Genomic DNA, 19,404 nt, shown 5'->3' on the forward strand with positions numbered 1-19,404 from the left:
GTAGGTAATTATTTTTAATATATAGACTGGCTTCATCATAATTTATAATATACCTAGTAAAAGTATTGACGTACAGATAATTCTATATTTTGTATTTTATCTTACTTTAATGATTGTCAAGTTACCTTAGTTGTTATACCTACTAATGGCTTTTATAATAATAATAAATAAATCACAAAAATAAAATAACATTACATTGTGGTTTTTTTGGTTGAATTTCTACCGCTGGACGTTCTAGTTGGTAGTTATATAGGTTTTATGATTATGCAGCTCAGCGGGGGGAGGCCATGTGATGAATTTGATTGCATCTATTGACACACAAACACAATTCGTACCTTTATAATTAATAAATATTGGTATTTACTATTGATTATAAATATAACTAGTAATACTAAAGTTTATTTTATACTCACTTTTTCCGAACAAGAATATTCTAATAGGTCCACGCAAGAATCATGTTTTTTTTTGAGAAGCTTATACCTAATAAAACTAACTGTTAGCCGCAAAATGTAGTAATCACAGGTGTCGGAACAATATTTCAGGGTAGGAAATTGTTTAGACAAGCCAAGAATATTTAATCAAAAAAATAAGTTTTTTATTGGCAGTCAAACCATGAACAAGAAGAATGAACGGCCAGACAACCAGGAAATCCCTCGTAATAACTGTTTATATATTAATTAATATATACACCATACCAAGGGCCGATTTATCTCAAATACACTGATCGAAATTCGAAAGTACACGAGAAATGAGAAGACGACACAACTGTGGGATCTTCGGTCTCCCAAATAACGAGCGTCGTCTGTGCGTGTTGCTGACCGTTCTCACTTATCGTATAACATACTATAATCGTTATAACAAAATAACCCGTGTCTTAAGTATATTTCAATATCCTTGAACCTAGAACCCAGGGTGAACATGTTTAAGAAAAAATGTTCTGAGAAATCAGTCACCTCAAACATTTTATGAGTGGTCAGTTACAACTCTCTGATATGCAATAAAGTATTTTTAAATATCGGCTCCCTTTAAAATTATGGCAAATTTCCGCCTATGGTACACACTACACACGCACTTAGTATATGCGATGATATACTGCAACACGCCTCCTGTCGATATTTATACTGAATCCTATTCGGTTAAAGAGTAGTATAGTTGGACCTTGAACGGTTGATTTATTACTATCACACAAGCCACGGTCTTCAAAGCATTTCTAAATTGTCTAAGATATATTATATTTTACAATTCCTATAGAAGCAGCGTAAAAACTTATGACCCGGATTCAGAGGTCATAGAAAAAAAAAATTTGTTTTGATAATCTATGAACGATTGGTACTACCCAACTGTTTGGTTGTATATAATTTATTATGACCACCAATCTTTTAGCACCTAATTGTTACAATTCATTTTATGTAAATGGTTTCTATTATAACAACAGAATAATGCAGGTAGTAGTAAATACATGTATTATTAGTTGCAGCTACTGATTAAATGTATTTATAACAAAATAATTTTAATTTATGTAAACAAGTGATATGCTATCATTACCAAAATAAATGTATGTCCAACAATTGATTTGGTCATCCCATTATGATAGTTGATACTTACAGCAACTATTTAATCAGACACAGCAATAAATAAGAATATTTGGTTGGTTTCAAAGCTCCATGTTGCCAATATCAAAATATATGTACCTATTGATAACATTTTTTTTGGTAAACCTTAAATAATATAAACATTAATATATATTGCTATTTTTTAGTGTGTATTAAGGATGTTTCGGTTAACGTACCATAATTTTTATAAGTTGTGGTAACCGAAAATATAAGTAACAACACATTGTTTAGTTTAATAATAATGTAGTATGCATTTATTAAAAAAATCAATTAATTTCATAACTACAAATGAATAAACATTACCTACATGGATATTTATATACCTAATATATATATATATATATATATATACATAATATATAATAGGTATATAAATAAAACATACCCAAACAACTTAATAACAGTAAATAAAAAAGCAGCATAAAATTAATAATTAATATAATACAATATACAATATTTATAAGTATATACAATATAAATGTAGGTAAATACATATTATGGTAAAAAATAATGAATAAACTTTTGCAATAAAAAAATATTAAACATAATTACAAAGAATAAAATATTAATTTTAAAAAAAGTAGAATATTTACAGTTTGTATTGACTGAATCAAAGTATGCAATATAAAATATAAAATCAAATAATTACGTAATATACGATATACAAACAGTGAAGTTAATAATTAATAAATAAAAACTTAATAGGTAGGTACACAATATACCTACCTACATCAATATATAAATATTAGACTTTTGAACTAATTAATTTTTCATATTTAATTTACAACAAAATTACACAATAAAAGTAATTTGTTAAAGACCACCTGTAACTGTATATATATTTTTCCACTTGATAAAATATGTTTATTATTTGGTAGGGAATTTAACAAAAAAGCATATGAAACAAATATACTTTTGGTAGTTTCTACTTCTACCTCATAAGCAAAAAAATGTGTATTGAACATGGTAGTATTGAGTTCAAAGCAAAAATATATAACATTTTTAACAATTATAACACGATATCCAACATAATTTAGAAAAGATCCTACGTTGATTTTTCAGTCCGAAAATTAAAATAGTAATAAAATAAACATCAAAAACATCTAAAGTTTACACGACCTATCTAGTGGCTGAGTGGCATACCGATAGTGGTATTTTGTATTTATACATTTAAAAAGTTGTTTTTTTCAGGCAACGTAAGATCTGTTACACCTTAAACACATAATTTAAAAGGAAGGCAATACGTTTAATCTGAATGTTAATATATTACCATTGACTATACAACATAACATTTTCAAAATATTTTGACTCATTTTGAGCTATTTATAAGTATAGTTATGATATTTTTGATTATTATGAGTTTCTTCAAAATGTCTGTCGATAAAAAATGTTCGCTCTATCAAAAAACAAATGAGAGGAAAAACACAATATTTTTTATGTGCGTCTGAATTTCAAATTTTGACCAGATAACTAAAAATCACGAAAATTTGCAAATTATTTAAAGTTAGTACCATTCATAAAAATGTGTACAAACAAATGTACAACAGGCCGTTACACCACTTACTATTGCTTCTTTCATTTAGACATTTAAACTTGAAGTTAATTCTAGTTTTGACGAAAAAAGTTGTGAATACTAGTGTTGACTATATATAATTAACATAATAATTATTGGTAGATAGCCTAGTAGGCATAGCCGCATAAGTACTCCAGTACCTATCCATACTCTTAAAGTCGTAACTATTCACAGCTCACGTGTTTTGAATTTGTTTGTCGAATGCAACACAAACGACGAGTAGGAATATTTATTAATTGGAGAATTGTTATAACTTACAATACTTGTCACATTCACACTGAGTAATTGCTGAGAAAACATCAAAATACCTAAACGTGACCACAATAAATCACCACTTTCAATTCCTATAGGCTATAAGCAACTTACACTTTTAAAAAAACAATACATATTTTAAACCCTTATTAACTTGATGTACCTACCTAATCAATTCCTCAAACTTTAAAATCGTAATACAGGTATAACAATTAATTTTTTCACAAATTTCTCCTCTAAAATTATGAGTTGTACGATTTTTTTTTGCAAATTTGACATAACAAAAAACCATAATGATGCTAAAAGCCTAAACCAATGTTGTATAGTAATTCATATTAGAATTTCACTAAATTTCGTAACCATGGTAATTTTTACTCATTACACTACTAAAACGAGTTTAGTTATAATTAAGAAACCCGATTTTGATTAAAAATAAAAAATACCACCAATCATCACTTTAAGGTAATATAGGGTACCTATTCTGAGTACACTAATCGTATTATGGAGGAGACTATTCTTTTTTTCCAAACAATTTTAAGCCACAAATTTAATCTTTAGTTGACTAATGCCAACTTGGAAGATCAATGTAAGATAAATTTTAAGATAGTAATTTGGTAAATAAGATAATGCTCTTTCATCTCATCACAACATTTCAAAAATTTGAATATTATATTAATTTTTAATTTTTTTATTCTGAACTATGAGGGGTACAGATCGTCCTAGAAAGTATTTCTTACATAATATTATCATTAATTTTATAATAAAATTAACTTACCTACCAAAACAAGACAATGGTAATGAATGGTAACTAATCAGTATGATAATTATTATGACTATCTGCAATTTTATAAATATTTTAATACATAGGTAATATGACAATAAATAGAAATGTATTAAATACTTTATTTACTATATTTGATATAATAATGATTAAACTAAAGATATTCATATAATATGAATAGGTATCTAAGTTTTTGTATAAATATAGCTTGTACATGTTTTTTTTTTTTTAGGAATTATTATTTTTTAAAAGAACCCATATAAATCATCAGAGCTCTTCATTTAACTGCATAATTATATTATTATAAACTTATATAATAGCATTAATTGTATAACATAATTCAAGCACTTGACCATATTTTGGTTTAATAAACAGTACAGTTTTCATATATTCTGATAACTTGACAGATCATTTTAACACTAGAAGTGTTGTCTATCAGCAATATTATTATAATTTAACTAGTTCCTCTGCTCAGTAATAGCCTATAGACAGGTGACTCGGTGACTGATAAAAAAATTAACTATCATCATTGTTTTTATAGTAATACTACTATTATGTAATATTCTTGTACTAACTGTGTGTATGTGTATACTATAGATGTGCGTGGACTTTTAATTTTATAATTATATTGGTTTAGTAAAAAATGTAATATAATATTGAAAATCATATGATTGGTGTTTGGTGGCCCTCGCTGCTACACCATTTTTCCTTATGACAGTAGTGTAGCTGGAGCTAACTAAAGGGGGGTGGCTATTTAAATACTATATTATTTCATTACCTTTATTGGCTATAACCATGTTTAAAACATCACCAATCAAAAATGTCAAGACGGAGCCATACATCCATGCCATAGACTGATCAACACACAATAGAATAAACCCAAACTTTTTTTTTATGTTGACAATGCCAGACACCAATCATTTATGTTTTTATCATACATAATAAATTCATAGTGTAACAATCAATACCATAGACTGTGTTTACTTAATTTAATGTATTGAACTTAATTCTAAACTGAAACTTATACATTTTTGTTACATGGTACATTGTTTATTATTAATATATTCTTAGTAGGTAAATGATCACATTTTATTTCAAAGAATTAAGAACACCTACTTATAGTTAAATATTTATACGTATCGGTATCATCAGAAACAATTTAATTTAATTTTTATTAGAATATCTCTGATTAATAGGGTTATCTGGTGATTTCATCCATTCTTTGTTCATTAGTTGTTTTACTTGAGACAGGCGCATAGATGGATTTTCAAGACGTAATCTTGGTAAGTTATCTGCTTCAAAAGCAGTATATGCTGCTTTTAGCCTTTTTTCAGGATGTTTATCCAACAACTTTTGAGTAGGGCTGAAACAATATTATAATGTGTAAAAATAAAAACAATAAATATTATACTACAGTTGAGATTATTTAAAATGAACCTTAAAAAACTAATAAGCATCCATTACAAAAAATGGTCCAAATGAAATTAAGGCCAGTTAAAGTTAAATTTAGAGCACTTGTTTATTAGGGTCATGGCTGTAAAATGAATTGACTCGCTTCAGTTGTACTTGGACATTTTTTAAATAAAAGTAAATAATAATATATTGTTAACATAATTACATTTAATAATAGCACAGTTAATAATAAACACTTAATAACTAAACACAGAAAAACCTGGGAAGACAAGCGACTGCAGAGCTGCTAACTGTATACTGGGTGTTCATTGCACCTCGCATTGAGTAGGTCAAAGTAATGAGTGTTATATTAAATTTAAAATCAATGATAAATCATTTCATACAAAAAATGATTCTAATTGAGGACAGTGTATGGGCTTCTATTTTTGTGGGTAATTTATAATTGATATTTAATTATATTACAATTAGTAATTTACATTTCTATAACTAGTAATGTAGATTGAACTAATTGTTGACAAAAACATTGAGCAGGTATATTTATTATATTACATTAATCGACCATAGTTGTTAACATATAAGCTATAAGTAAATACCAAATTATCATTCGTAACAATGTTCATGAACAATTGTGGTATAACTTAAAATTATTCTAAGTACTTTAAAAATTTCATTGAGTACAGAAAATTATAATTTAAATAATAGTGAAATGTTTAAAAATTCTAAGGAAAATATATTTTGAATATTAACAATATAACAAAAGTTGTTATTATACATTTGAGTCTCCAATATTGTCAAAATTAAAACCTCAATCTCTCATAAAAATTAATGTTGATTTAAGTATGTTAAACTTTTTTTTTAATTCCAGTAATAATAAATTATGAAGGATCTTGTCTACTATTGTCAATTCTTGGGTATGAAAATCAACATTAACTACAAATAAGCTGACAATTTTGGTTATTTTTTGTTTAAATGTTCAATTTTGTCAAAATTACAACTTGTAACCATTTTTTTTAATATTTTCCACTGTGGTAAGAACCAAACTTATGATGCACCTAAATACATTTTGAAGCTTTTCGATATAGAAAAACAATTGTTGTCATACATAAATCAAATTTTAGATTTTAAACTGCTGACGTGTGGTTGCGGGGCTAAACATTATATAAGGGTTGGTAACCAGCAATAACAAACAAATGCCAATTTTAAACCATCAATCCGAAGGTTTAAAAATGAAAACTATTTCAGCTTATACAGTATTGTAAGGAAACTAAGCTAAGCATGTTCTCTATAAATAAACTATATATTTACTTTAGCATATTAAGAGCCTCATCAACTGTTCTTGCTTCTTCATCATGCATAGTCAAACGATTCAAATTTTCTTCGATTGAACTTTCTTCTTCTTCAACCAATGTTGGTTGTGACTTAAGATTTGATGGAGTATCAAGTTCTTTCTAAAATTTTTGAACTATAAAGCAAATGTACATAATATATATTATTGATGGTTTTAAATATTTACTACCATAAGTTGATGTCTAGTGATTTTTTGGTTGATTTGAGTTGTTTTAATTTCACTGAGTTCAGTTTCCAGTAATAATTGAGCTTCTCGTTTCTTTTCTAAATGCTCAATTTTTTTCTTCTCTTTTTCCTCCTAATATTTTATACATAAATAAATAATTAACTTAGTTAAAAGGTATACAAAAGTAAAATAATACAACTTGCCTTTCTTTTTTGTTTTTTGACAGAGTTCTTGTCATCATCTTTCCAAAATTCATCTTCAATCGCCTTTTTTTTTTGAGCATCTGCTTCTTGCTTAATAGCATCTCGTCGAGCTTTGGCTTCCGAAGCCTTAGAATTCATGCCAACAAACTTCTTGGGCATTTTGAATATACCTACTATTAATCAGAAAAGTATAAATACAAAATAAACTATTATAACTAACATTGTTTTTTAATCATATAATATATAAGTATATTTTTAGCATTGAAATAACTTACATTTTTGTGATTCAAATACTAACTATGAGTTCCTCAAGCTCAGTTTATTTAAATAAACAAATAAATATATTAATAATTAATTAGTAATAAATATAAATATAACTATGATAATTGCACAGATTTTAGTAAATTGTATCCTTTAGTTAGTATTAGAGAACATCATACAATTTTCAATATAATATAATATTATAAATATTAAATAATACTATTATACCAAAATCATCAGACAAAAATCTCTTCTCATCTATCTATTTAATAAATATAAAACTTGTCAAACATGATTAAAGAAAATGTTAAACTTTGGTATTACATATTAAACCGTGATATGACCACAAGAACACTTTGTGATTACTGAACATGGTCTGATTGTCTAAACCTCTACTTTGTACAATCATGAAAACTATAATATTATTCAATAATTAAATACTATGGGTAAGAACAAAACACAGTAGGTATTAAATGTCTATAATCAATGATAGGCATGGTAATTACTAATTAATACTAGTTATTTCAATTTTCAATAATTTAACATTTGATATTTATTTTAAGTTACCAGGGTGGATTTTAATTATTGTAATTCACCTTGCGTAGTTGTGTGACTATTTTGAGACCCCCTGGCATGATAACGAAATACCATATTTTGATCAGATAAACGGTAATTGATAATACAATGATATATGATATTATTATTTCTTACATACGTAAATACGCGATGCTGACCAATGAAGACTAAAGAGTGAACACTGAACATTGTACATTTGCATTTTGTACCATTCGGACCGTCCACTTCGTTAACAAGTCCGTAACGTTACCTATTTTGATAGTTGATAGATAGGTCGTAGGAAAGAAGTATTCCATTTCCTGGTCTTGCCATTTTTGTGTCGCCTAAAACGTCGAAAACTCAATTTCTTTTACAGCAACGTAAATTATTTTAAAATGATTTTGAATAACATCTTAAGATACTCAAAGAATGTTGGCTCCAAGGTAATCAATCGAAAATCATTGTCTACTTAAACTAATTTTTTTTTTTTCTGACGATTTTAAGGTCAACGGACATAGGTTACAAAGCACATTAATAATTGCCGAACATGACAATGAGAAACTTGCAGCCGTAACACGTAATGCTTTAACAGCTGCAAAGAAACTTGGTGGTGAAGTATCTGTGCTCGTAGCTGGCACCAAAATCGGATCGGTAAGCATAAATATTATGTTCTATCATTTAAATAATTTTTAATATTCCCAATTTCATTGTTCAAACAAAAATAAATAAATATATTTGCCTTTGGATCTTAATAAAAGTATATAGAATATCATATTTCAGTATAATGGTGTAACAATAATTATAGTAATTAGTAATTACTTCCCTATGTCAAGGTTAAATCCATAATATTGTACTTTTGTTAGGTACATCATAAATAAATATTAATTAATTGTCAATTCTTAACAACTGTTCTGAATTATATTCCAAAAATATAAGATTGTTGTAATAAAAATATATTGTTGGGATCAGAAGCTATTGTTGTTGTTTATATATCTACTACTTCTCAATTAATATTTTATCAATCAATGACATTCAATGTTTGATACTAAGTTATAAAATATTTATTATTTACTCTAACAGGTGGTAGAAGAAGTTACCAAAGTATCTGGTGTGAACAAAGTACTTAAAGCGGAGGGTGAAGAATTCAAAGGATTTCTGCCTGAAATTCTTGCTCCATTGGTATTGGCTACACAAAAAAGAATTAATGCTACCCATGTATTAGCTGGCTCCAGTGCTCAGAGCAAATCACTTTTACCTAGAGTGGCCGCATTATTAGATGTATCTCCAGTTACTGATGTTATTGACATCAAATCACCTGATACATTTGTACGAACCATTTATGCAGGTGCAAATTTTTTTTCATACAATTTTCTGTTTCTAGTACTTAATTATTTACTTTAACTAGTTATTTAATGAACTTAATGATTTTTAAGGAAATGCAATATTGACTCTGAAGTCACTAGATGCTGTCAAAGTACTCACTGTACGAAGTACCAGTTTTGAAGCTGCTGCTGATGGGGGTTCTGGTTCTATTGAAGATGCTGTACCTGCAGGTAGTTATGAAAAAGGATCAGGATCAGAATGGATTAGTCAAGAACTGACTAAAAATGATCGACCCGATTTGGCTTCTGCAAAAATTGTTGTGTCTGGAGGTATAAAAATATAATTCTTAATATATATATTATAATTTAAGTATTTTAGTATGTATTTTTATTTTTTCTGTGTTTTTTAAGGACGAGGTGTCAAGTCTGCTGAAAATTTCAAAATGATCTATGATCTTGCTGACAAAATGGGGGCAGGTGTTGGAGCTTCACGAGCAGCTGTGGATGCTGGTTTTGTTCCAAATGACATGCAAATTGGGCAAACAGGAAAAATTGTTGCTCCGGTTAGTGACAATACTCTTAAAAGAGGTAAAGGTTGAAACTAAGTTAAAAAATAAATTTTTCTACAGGAATTATATTTGGCTATTGGCATTTCTGGTGCTATTCAACATTTGGCTGGTATGAAAGACTCTAAAACCATTGCTGCCATAAACAAAGATCCCGATGCACCAATTTTCCAAGTAGCCGATTATGGGCTAGTTGCTGATTTGTTTAAGGCTGTTCCCGAAATGATCGAAAAAATAAAATAATAGGGATTTGGTTTAATATTTTTGTTTGTTATTATTATAATTTGTTTATTACAATATCAGTTAAATGTGTATGATTCACAATAAAGTATTTTTTTTATGATTACATGAGAACATAATACTGGTGGTTTTACACTTTTGTTGGTTATAAAACCATTATCATTACTTATACACAAATTTTATTTTTTTAGTATATTTATAAAAATTAAAATAAATAAAAGAATGTTACTTATTTAATAGTTCATAATTTATTACTACTTAATCATTAATCCTTGTTTGTTTAATCTAATTACTTATACAACTTCATAAGGTAATTGAAAAATTGAGGACAAATTCAAAAACAATTATTGTGCTAAATTTATTTTATATTGCTGCAGATGACATATTTTGTATACTTGTCTGGCCTCAGCGCCGAAAAATATAAATCTTGAAATTTATTCCGCAACATAATAAAATCATTATCGTGGTGTAGTCGTAAATTAATATTAGTGTGAGTGTCGAGTGAGCAATATATTTAGTTTTAGCATTTTTTTAAAATTGCCATCTTCAAACTTTTATAATTATAAATATATATTTATGTAATATATATAATGAATAATTACAGTAATTAAAATTAAGAAAGTCTAATACGCAAGTCGGTAACATTCACTCTTTTTTACACAAATTAAGCTTTAAGATTTATATTTCTCCTAGGGTGTTGTTAGGGGCTTTCCAAATTGTGCACTATTCTATACAATTTGAAAATTATATTTTATATTCTAGTTTGCTACCTTAGTAATAATCATTTTCCACAAGTCTACCGACAAATACTTATTTAGGAGGGGGGTGTTGATACGTGTATTACATCAACAAAAATGACCACATGAAAAACTTTCAGGCCTTATTAATATGTCAAATTATAATTATTTTTTTTAAATGAAAAATGAGAACTTTTTTCAGGTCTTATCAAAGCCTGAATTTTTATTCTACTTTAAATAGAACCAGGAAAATTCGCAAAAAAATAACAAATGCTGTGTATTATTTAAACGCATATTTTAGATTCTACATTTATAAGTTTGAAATTAGGGGTTTAATCCGACCTGCAAAATAATGTTCGGTTTTTTTAAATAAAAAAAATTCACAAAATCAAACTGTTCTACTAGGAAAGCATTTCCTATTTTCCTGTAAGAGTATGAGACAATTTTAGAATTGGAAACGGTGCCGGTTTTCATAATCATGGTCCCATGACTAAATGTTATTATTATTACTAACTTATTTATTTCTCAATTTGCATTTCGTGGTTTTCAGTATAATAAATTGTTCTATGCCCTATTCCTATTGCCCTATGGTAGTACGGTATAATCCACCATGATAATAAGAATAACTATAATCGCAGGACAATACAGTTTCAGTGTTTTAATCTGAGGTTCCAATAGTTGGCCGCACTGATAATAGATAATGCTCGTGATACCACTTCGAGTTGATACGCTATAGCAGACGCAGGGCCGAATAATTTTAAATTTCCTTAGTCATTGCTTATTGTTGATTGTTGAAAATTGAATATCTTAGTTAAACTTCGTTCGTTTATTTTTTTTTTACTCTCTAAAAATATCAAAAAATTACTCATAACTATGTCTGGAGGCTACGACAGAGCGATCACTGTATTCTCGCCGGACGGCCATCTTTTGCAAGTCGAGTACGCGCAAGAAGCGGTACGTAAAGGATGCACAGCCATCGGTGTCCTGGGCAAAGACTGCGTTGTACTTGGTGTTGAGAAGAAGTCCATAGCCATGCTTCAGGAAGAACGTACTGTGCGCAAGATTTGCCCACTGGATTCGCACATAGTAATGGCATTTGCTGGACTGACGGCCGACGCGCGTGTAATCATCAACCGAGCACAGATGGAATGTCAGTCACAGTACCTTACTCTCGGCGAAACTGTAACGACTGAATATATCACACGCTTCGTGGCATCCATCAAGCAGAAATACACACAGAGCAACGGTCGCCGTCCGTTTGGCATATCATGTCTGATCGCTGGTTTCAACAACAACGGCACACCTCATCTGTTCCAGACAGAACCGTCTGGTATCTACTACGAGTGGAAGGCAAATGCCACTGGAAGAAATTCAAAATTGGTCAAAGAATTCTTACAGGTAATACAAACCATCAGTTGTGTAGGGCTAATTCATTATTTACCTATTTTACGGGCTGAGCCTTTTCTTACATCTATAAAAATATAGTTTATACGTACATTAGGTACAACAGTTGTAACAATTATGAGAATTCTACTACTGATTTATGTTTGTACTTTAAGCCTGGTTATAATCCTTATTTCTGAGGGACTTTGAAATTTAACTGTGATACTATTATTTGTTTTAAAATTGTATTTACATATTTTTCTTGTTACAGGATAACTATAATGATGAAGCTGTAAGTACTGAACAGGGAACTATCAAATTGGCAGTCAGAGCATTACTGGAAGTAGTGCAATCTGGTCAAAAAAACATTGAATTGGTGGTGTTAAAAAATAATGAAAAAATGAAGATGTTAGACCCAGCATCTCTTGAAGAAATGGTAAACGTTATAGAAGCTGAAAAAGAAGCTTTGGAGAAAGAAAAAAACAAACAAAAAGATAAACAATAACATTTTTTTAATTATTATGTCCAGGGAATATGAATAAAATCTAATTTGAATAAAATTAATGATCTATTTTTTTTTTATATACACCTATATTATTTATACTTATAAGTTATAATTTAATAAAGTAAAAGGTTATGTACATTAGTTTATTTATTTTTTTAATAGAAGGATAGTTGTATAATTTTATTTATATTTTGGTTCTACTTTTACTTAGTACTTTCGTTTTATTGGCAGTTGTACTTTGTAAAGTATTGTCTTCAGCCTGTTCTTTTTTATAAACATTGAACATACTTACCTATTCAAAACAAAACTAACAGAATTTTAATTTATGAAGTTTCCAGTATTCCATTGTTTATTTCAGTTATTATTTACTTCAGCCGTATATTCTCAAAATACCATTTAACTTAACTCATTTCTTTTTTCTTGTTACTAAATAAAAGGTTTGAAAATTTAATACAATATCCCCACATGAGTTATTCTCATATAAATTAAAAAATATGCATGATTTCTTATGAGTTTTCCTTACGGGAATAAAAAAAATGTTCAGCATTAAACCACATTAGTTGTTATATGGACGTTTCAGGGTTAATTTTGATGGCACTGGATAACCAAACGTATAATAACAATTGTTTTGTTTTTATTCATAGAATACTGACTGTAAAACTTAAAACATTTCACTTTCTATTACTTAGATTTTACTACCATTTTCTATATTATAAGTTAATAATGGCTATTTTATTGTTTTTCAATTTTCTGCTTTATACAATTATGTAATTATGGGTCAAATAAGATTGCCGTCTCAGACTATCATATCTACTTGGTTTTTAACTTCATACAATTTAATTTTGTCAAAATTTGACCAAGGAACTATAGGTCTTAATATCAATTAAGGCAACACACTGCCCACTGTATAATATTATATAGTTAATCAGATGCATATGTGTACATTTGGTAAGAAATCTGGGATCCTACTATCCTAGAAATATTAATTAACGTATTAACATTTTTTATTATACTTCTGAGATCAACTTAGGATATACTTTGATTGGCTTTATGAGTTTAGGGGGGCAAGGCCTATGGTCAGACAAATCAGAATCAGGAACAAGGAGTAAATAACATTGATATGAAAGGACACTACTACACAGGTCGATTATCAATGATAACTTAGTTAATGACATGAAGACAGAAATATCGATGAAATTGCTATCGGGATATTGCATTTATATTTTTATAGAGCGTAGAAAACATCCTGTTCTAAAATGTAAAATTAAAATATACCACTCAACCTTAATATGAGCCATCGCCCTGTTTGGAGCTGAAATGTGGTCTGCTGGCCTAGTAAGAAAAATCAAAGAACTATAGATGAGTGTTTGAAAAAAAGAAACTTTGATAGTTTAATTTGATGAAAACACTGGAAACAACGTAATGATGACCTTCAAAACCTTTTTTAACTGTCAGATATAGCAAATAAGAAGATTGGTATGGCAGGAATTTCGTCAATAATAAAGAAGGATTCAGATTGAGGAAGACCCTATTGGGAGAATACCTCTGATAAGACCACACTCAAGGTAGAAGTACTACGTGAACAAAGATATAAAGCTGGTAGAAGCAAATAGACAATGAACAGAAACGATAGAGAACATAGATGATGGGAATATGTGTATGTAGCAGTAACTAGAAGAAAGAGGAAAATATAATATAAATATTTTGAGTCTTTAATGGCCAAAAACAATGTCCAATTCAAATAACTTGTGTGGGCAATGTATTTTAGATAATTGATTTTAAAAACAAAACATCTGTGTAAGGAAAATAAAATAAAAATCACACAATTTAATTATTAAAAAAAAAACCTCTAAATATATTTCATTTACTTATACAATACTTCTATTAAACTGTTATAATATAATGTACAATAATAAAAATTATGTTTATAACTTAAAATAAAGTGTTGTATTTACAATGTATATTCTTTTAAATTAACTGCGCAAAAGAGAAAAAGGGAAAAATTCGTAGCAGTGGTATAAGTGAAAATGGTGGTTAATTAAATGAATATAATGGTATCACCATTAACTCTTTATACGTATATTTTTCGTATAGAATTTCATATAATATGTAAATATTTATATACACATTTAAATTTGTATAAAATATTATTTTTTTTTTTTAGACAATAAAATAACAAATTATTTAGAAATATTCGTATTTAAATTATAAAAATGTCACACACTTACATCAGTATAAAGTAAATAATACTATTATAAACTTACAATATTATATACAATTTTGTATACATATGGTATGGACGAAAGAAAATAAACTTTCAATGGACTGCCATTTGTAGTTGACCCCTGGTATTTGGCTCAAAGTTATTCTTATTATGGTATTCATATATATGTGTAAAGCAGTCAACTACAAATTGAATTGAGAACATCCCAAAAGAAAGTTAATTTAGTTATCCAGTTTTGAAAAAAAAAATAAACAAAATACAATCAAAAATAAATTTACAATTACGGAAGGATTTGATATATATTTTAAAAATGATATGTGTCTAAATAAATAAATATATTATATTTTTGAACTTCTGTTCATAGAGATTTAAGGGCAAACAAAGAAAAGTTTCCAATAAATTTAAAATCCTCTTATTTATTTTTTTATGGCACTGAGCTAACCTAGGTACATACTTTGTTGAGATGAGTACGACAGAGGTAGCATGGAGGTTGTAACTGTAGTAATTATCAGTGATAAAAGAGAATAAACTACATAAAATTATAATTGGGTGTAGTGTAAAAAGCAGCGTGGTTTAAATTGTAAAAAAACAACCAGTGTTTAAAATAATATCAATAAATGATTTTTTGAAAAACGTTTTCTGTTTATAATAATCTAAATAAACTTAGTAAGGCTTACTAAGTTATTAATAAACTTGATATGAGATTCTTATATTTGTACAGACTACAGAAATCAAAGAATCCATAATATTAAACATACAACAGATATCCAGTATGTCATGTAAATTATGATAGTATTTCTAATACACATCAAAGCCATATTATAATACTACCACAGATGGTGTTAATAATACCTTACAGGCAGATATTAAACAAATTTAGTTTATAGCATACACTCAGGTAATTTGTGACAACTGCATTCATTTAGTTCTTAATACATTTGTTCAACATAGGTATATAATATAAAAATTATTAGCTCATTCAAAATTTGTGTTGAACATGTTAAGGTCTTCAAATGAAGCAGCTGCTGCACTCTGATCAAGCATCTGCATCATCATATCAGACAGTTCTTGTGGATGGCCACTATGCGGATGTGGTGGTACATTGTTGGCCACAGCTGTGGCCCCAGTTGCTCCAGCTTGCCAACCCCACATTCCTTTATAAAATAAATTAAATGTTTTTATTATTCTATTTAAATTAAAAGTATTGTAAACCATAATTTAATGTTTTAAGTCTATTTATTAGAAAAAAATAGTTAGTTAATAGTATTTCTAATTTTAAACAAAATAATAATGAAATAATAATTTAAAGCAATTTAACCTTTATATATTTTAAATTTTACCTGGAGACGCAGTTGCTGGTGATGGATTGTGGTAAGATGTTTGTCTTGCACCACCACTCAATTGAGTGTATGTTGGACCTGATGGTGAACGAGATGGACTCATTTCTTGATTATATTGGTAACCTTCAGTGACCGGCTAAATTATAATTTATAATAAAAGGTTATAAATATAGGTATTAAAATGAAAATATTATTATTATATTTTTTTATATATGTTCTCATATTTTTACCTGGCGCAATGTCCATGCTGTTTGTGCAGGTGTTGGACTTGACTTAGTAAGGCGATTAATTAATGGGGATTGAACTTGACTTTGAGTACTTTGATTGGGCGAATGATAGCTAATGGGTGATGCATTCGTTTCATATGTATTAAATACATTTTGAGCACTGTTTGGTCTTTGCGCTGTGTTGTTGGCTATTAAAAAAATGAAAATGTAAAAGTGGTATTAGAGAAATCCAAATTAAAATACTTACGTATCATATGTTGACTGGCGGTCGGAGCAGCAGTAATCATTGCATGAGCTTGATATGGTGGTGCTGCTACATGATCCCTTCTTTGAACTGTATAATCTAATCCAGGTGCCTGTTGTTGATAAACAGGTTCAGTTGGTGGGTTACTGATATTTACTCCACTTTCAGATGGGGAGTGCATCGAGGATCTAATATAAAATAAATATACAAAATAGAGTCAATGATAAATCATTTTAAAAAAGCGAGAACTTACTTAGCTGTTGAATTGTTGCATACAATATACTCAATATCATCAGTGTAAGGATTTAAAAATGCAAATGCATTTGTTCTTAGCCAAATCCAGTCATGATTTTTACCTCGAAACCGATACATCACAGACATCATCTGGCCTTTCATTTTAAGAACTGAAAAATTTTCAAACAACAATTAAAAAACAATTATATTCGTCAAGGTTGTTGAATAGAAATGTACCTTGTTCAAAACTTTCTTTCATATGAGTTTGGTCTTCAGGATGAAAGAACTCATAACATGTTTTGCTTAAAAGGTCTTGTGGCTTATAGCCAAGTATATGTGTAACACGCTGATCAACAAATGTAAATTTACCATCCATAGAATGTCTAGAAATGAATTCTAAAACAACATTTTGAGATAAATAATTAGTAGACCTTAAAAATACTTTTAATACTTTAAATTAATTTTAGTTTTTACCAGCATTACTATTAGACCCGGTTAAATCAGTAGTGTTTGGAGTGGAAGTAACTTGCAACCGACCAATAGCAACTAAACAACAATGAGTACCATCTTCTTCAACAGCTCTCTCAATTTGAACACCTATATACATGACATTTTATATAACAATTTAATCATGAGAATTGTAAATGGAGGGATTTTCGACTATTATTGGTAAGTGTCATCGAGGTGATTAGACGACAGATCGACATCATACCAGATAATGGATGATCAAACTGACCAGATGGAGGCCAGTTCTTTATGTAGCCAGTGCAGTGGATGACCGCAAATTCGTTACCATCTCGAGTTGGTCCTAATGTATTACGCTGTTTAAGACGTTGGTGTAGATTATGTCCCGATATACTGGACATCATACCACCACTATTACCGATCTTCATTCGACAAATGAACCCACGTCGAGAACCCATGCACAGTCTCATTGAAGCTACAATAAGTTAAGTTGCAATTGTGATTATAGAAATAAAATATTAATAACGGCTTAGATTAATTAAATTTGACTTACATTGATGACCCTCTTTTTTCACTGTACCAGTTTTCAAATCTAATATACGCCCTGAATTTTGTGGTTCTTGTGTAGATAGTTGTTCACGTACTTTTTCTACGTCTTCGGGATGTAAATGATCAAACATACTTGTCCCTAACCAGTCATTCTAAAAAAATAATATAAATAATAACAATAATATTAATAATTGTTTAACTTGTTTTAAGGTTTAAATGGTAAATTCATACTTGTGAGTAATTTAATACTGGTGCAACAGAGTCGGAAACGTATATAACTCTACCAGTATCACATGTAACAACAAATAGAAAACCATCAGCTGCTTCCAATATTAAATGTTTAAGCTCTTGATCCGTTAGAAAGCTAGGTTTGTAGGTGCCATCATTGTTTGTGTTACCTGTACCTATAATTTATATGACAAGTTTATAGGATATATTGGAAACCCACCTTTACGCTCTTGCCCTAATGAGATACGTTTTTACGTTTCAGGAGTTAACAATAAGTATATAATATTATGCCTAAAAGAAAAACTACACTAGTCAAAAAACAGGATATTAATAGTAGCAAAATTTGACTTAAAATCAATTATATTGTAATTAAAAACAATTGTAAAATAATAAATTAATAATAAATAAATTGTAGCAAGTGTGATACTTTAATATTGTAGTGTTCAATATAGAATTACTTAGAATGTTACAATATTGTGCTACACATAATTATAGTAGCCATTACACACGTCATAATTAAATGATTTACAGCTGAAAACCTAATGTAAATATCTTAATCTTATATTGGTTAATTTATGCAACATTCATGTTTTTAGTTTAATAAATTATAAATGATAAGTTTTATTTTTCAAATCAGACATAAAATTGGCAATGCGCAATAGAAAAAAAACATTGTCATTCACATCTCGCCCGTAAAATAAAATAAAAGTACGTCAAAAACCGAAGGGTGAAACAGGAAATTGACAATGGACGTGACAATAAACAATAGAGCCATGCCGCTAGCAGGCAGACATAACGCTTAACATGGTGAATATTAAATATTATTATTATTATTATACATTATTTCTAGCATAATAGTAATAATAATAATAATATATAACTGGCTTTGACTTGACCGGGTTCCAAACAAACGTATATGCCACCTATAATGCGACAATACTCATTCTCGTCATCCGCATACCGTCCATTTGAATAC

General features: G+C 28.7%; 4 protein-coding genes across 12 annotated transcripts in view; 2 read left to right on the forward strand and 2 right to left on the reverse strand.

Moving 5' to 3' along the window:
• Positions 1–5,256: 5,256 nt before the first annotated feature.
• On the reverse strand, positions 5,257–8,167 carry LOC111029044 (coiled-coil domain-containing protein 124). Of its 4 annotated transcripts, none has more exons than XM_022307876.1 (5): positions 7,838–8,167; positions 7,349–7,518; positions 7,149–7,277; positions 6,938–7,080; positions 5,257–5,582 (listed from the first exon to the last, which is right to left on the reverse strand). In XM_022307876.1, exons 2-5 carry the CDS (start codon positions 7,505–7,507, stop codon positions 5,384–5,386), a joined length of 630 nt encoding a protein of 209 aa, XP_022163568.1. In that variant the 5' UTR covers positions 7,508–7,518; positions 7,838–8,167; the 3' UTR covers positions 5,257–5,383. The 4 variants fall into 4 exon arrangements, with proteins under 4 accessions (XP_022163568.1, XP_022163569.1, XP_022163567.1 ...); XM_022307877.1 differs by having other exon boundaries at positions 7,349–7,521; XM_022307875.1 differs by having other exon boundaries at positions 7,624–8,167.
• Positions 8,168–8,307: 140 nt separating this feature from the next.
• LOC111029043 (electron transfer flavoprotein subunit alpha, mitochondrial) lies at positions 8,308–10,497 on the forward strand. The gene is made up of 6 exons (XM_022307873.1): positions 8,308–8,607; positions 8,669–8,815; positions 9,245–9,509; positions 9,598–9,816; positions 9,898–10,049; positions 10,116–10,497. Exons 1-6 carry the CDS (start codon positions 8,560–8,562, stop codon positions 10,293–10,295), a joined length of 1,011 nt encoding a protein of 336 aa, XP_022163565.1. The 5' UTR covers positions 8,308–8,559; the 3' UTR covers positions 10,296–10,497.
• Positions 10,498–11,742: 1,245 nt separating this feature from the next.
• Positions 11,743–12,972, forward strand: LOC111029052 (proteasome subunit alpha type-7-1-like). Its single transcript, XM_022307885.1, has 2 exons — positions 11,743–12,427; positions 12,684–12,972. The coding sequence occupies exons 1-2, from the start codon at positions 11,903–11,905 to the stop codon at positions 12,915–12,917; spliced, it is 759 nt and encodes a 252-aa protein (XP_022163577.1). The 5' UTR covers positions 11,743–11,902; the 3' UTR covers positions 12,918–12,972.
• Positions 12,973–15,174: 2,202 nt separating this feature from the next.
• The window catches only part of LOC111029040 (aryl hydrocarbon receptor nuclear translocator homolog), a 38,371-nt gene continuing 34,141 nt past the window's right edge, over positions 15,175–19,404 (reverse strand). For 5 of the 6 annotated variants that reach the window (XM_022307867.1, XM_022307865.1, XM_022307863.1 and 2 more), the window contains 10 exons: positions 18,432–18,604; positions 18,205–18,352; positions 17,899–18,126; positions 17,661–17,783; positions 17,424–17,582; positions 17,206–17,356; positions 16,956–17,140; positions 16,712–16,896; positions 16,482–16,617; positions 15,175–16,295 (listed from right to left, as the gene is read on the reverse strand). In XM_022307867.1, the coding sequence (XP_022163559.1) occupies positions 16,117–16,295; positions 16,482–16,617; positions 16,712–16,896; positions 16,956–17,140; positions 17,206–17,356; positions 17,424–17,582; positions 17,661–17,783; positions 17,899–18,126; positions 18,205–18,352; positions 18,432–18,604 (1,667 nt within the window). In that variant the 3' untranslated portion in view covers positions 15,175–16,116. The remainder of the gene's footprint in view (positions 16,296–16,481; positions 16,618–16,711; positions 16,897–16,955; positions 17,141–17,205; positions 17,357–17,423; positions 17,583–17,660; positions 17,784–17,898; positions 18,127–18,204; positions 18,353–18,431; positions 18,605–19,404) is intronic. The other variant, XM_022307864.1, reaches the window with a different exon arrangement.

The sequence above is a fragment of the Myzus persicae genome, unplaced genomic scaffold (assembly GCF_001856785.1).
Source record: "Myzus persicae strain clone G006 unplaced genomic scaffold, MPER_G0061.0, whole genome shotgun sequence".
Lineage (NCBI taxonomy): Eukaryota > Metazoa > Arthropoda > Insecta > Hemiptera > Aphididae > Myzus > Myzus persicae.

Coding starts and splice junctions, on each gene's coding strand:
- LOC111029044 (XM_022307876.1), bottom strand. CDS start 7,507: ATGCCCAAGAAGTTTGTTGGCATGAATTCTAAGGCTTCGGAAGCCAAA. Junction 7,081..7,148: donor TCACTAGACATCAACTTATG/GTAGTAAATATT, acceptor CAAAAATTTTAG/AAAGAACTTGATACTCCATC. Junction 5,583..6,937: donor GAGGCTCTTAATATGCTAAA/GTAAATATATAG, acceptor ATATTGTTTCAG/CCCTACTCAAAAGTTGTTGG.
- LOC111029043 (XM_022307873.1), top strand. CDS start 8,560: ATGATTTTGAATAACATCTTAAGATACTCAAAGAATGTTGGCTCCAAG. Junction 9,817..9,897: donor AAAAATTGTTGTGTCTGGAG/GTATAAAAATAT, acceptor GTGTTTTTTAAG/GACGAGGTGTCAAGTCTGCT. Junction 10,050..10,115: donor CAGGAAAAATTGTTGCTCCG/GTTAGTGACAAT, acceptor ATTTTTCTACAG/GAATTATATTTGGCTATTGG.
- LOC111029052 (XM_022307885.1), top strand. CDS start 11,903: ATGTCTGGAGGCTACGACAGAGCGATCACTGTATTCTCGCCGGACGGC. Junction 12,428..12,683: donor TGGTCAAAGAATTCTTACAG/GTAATACAAACC, acceptor TTCTTGTTACAG/GATAACTATAATGATGAAGC.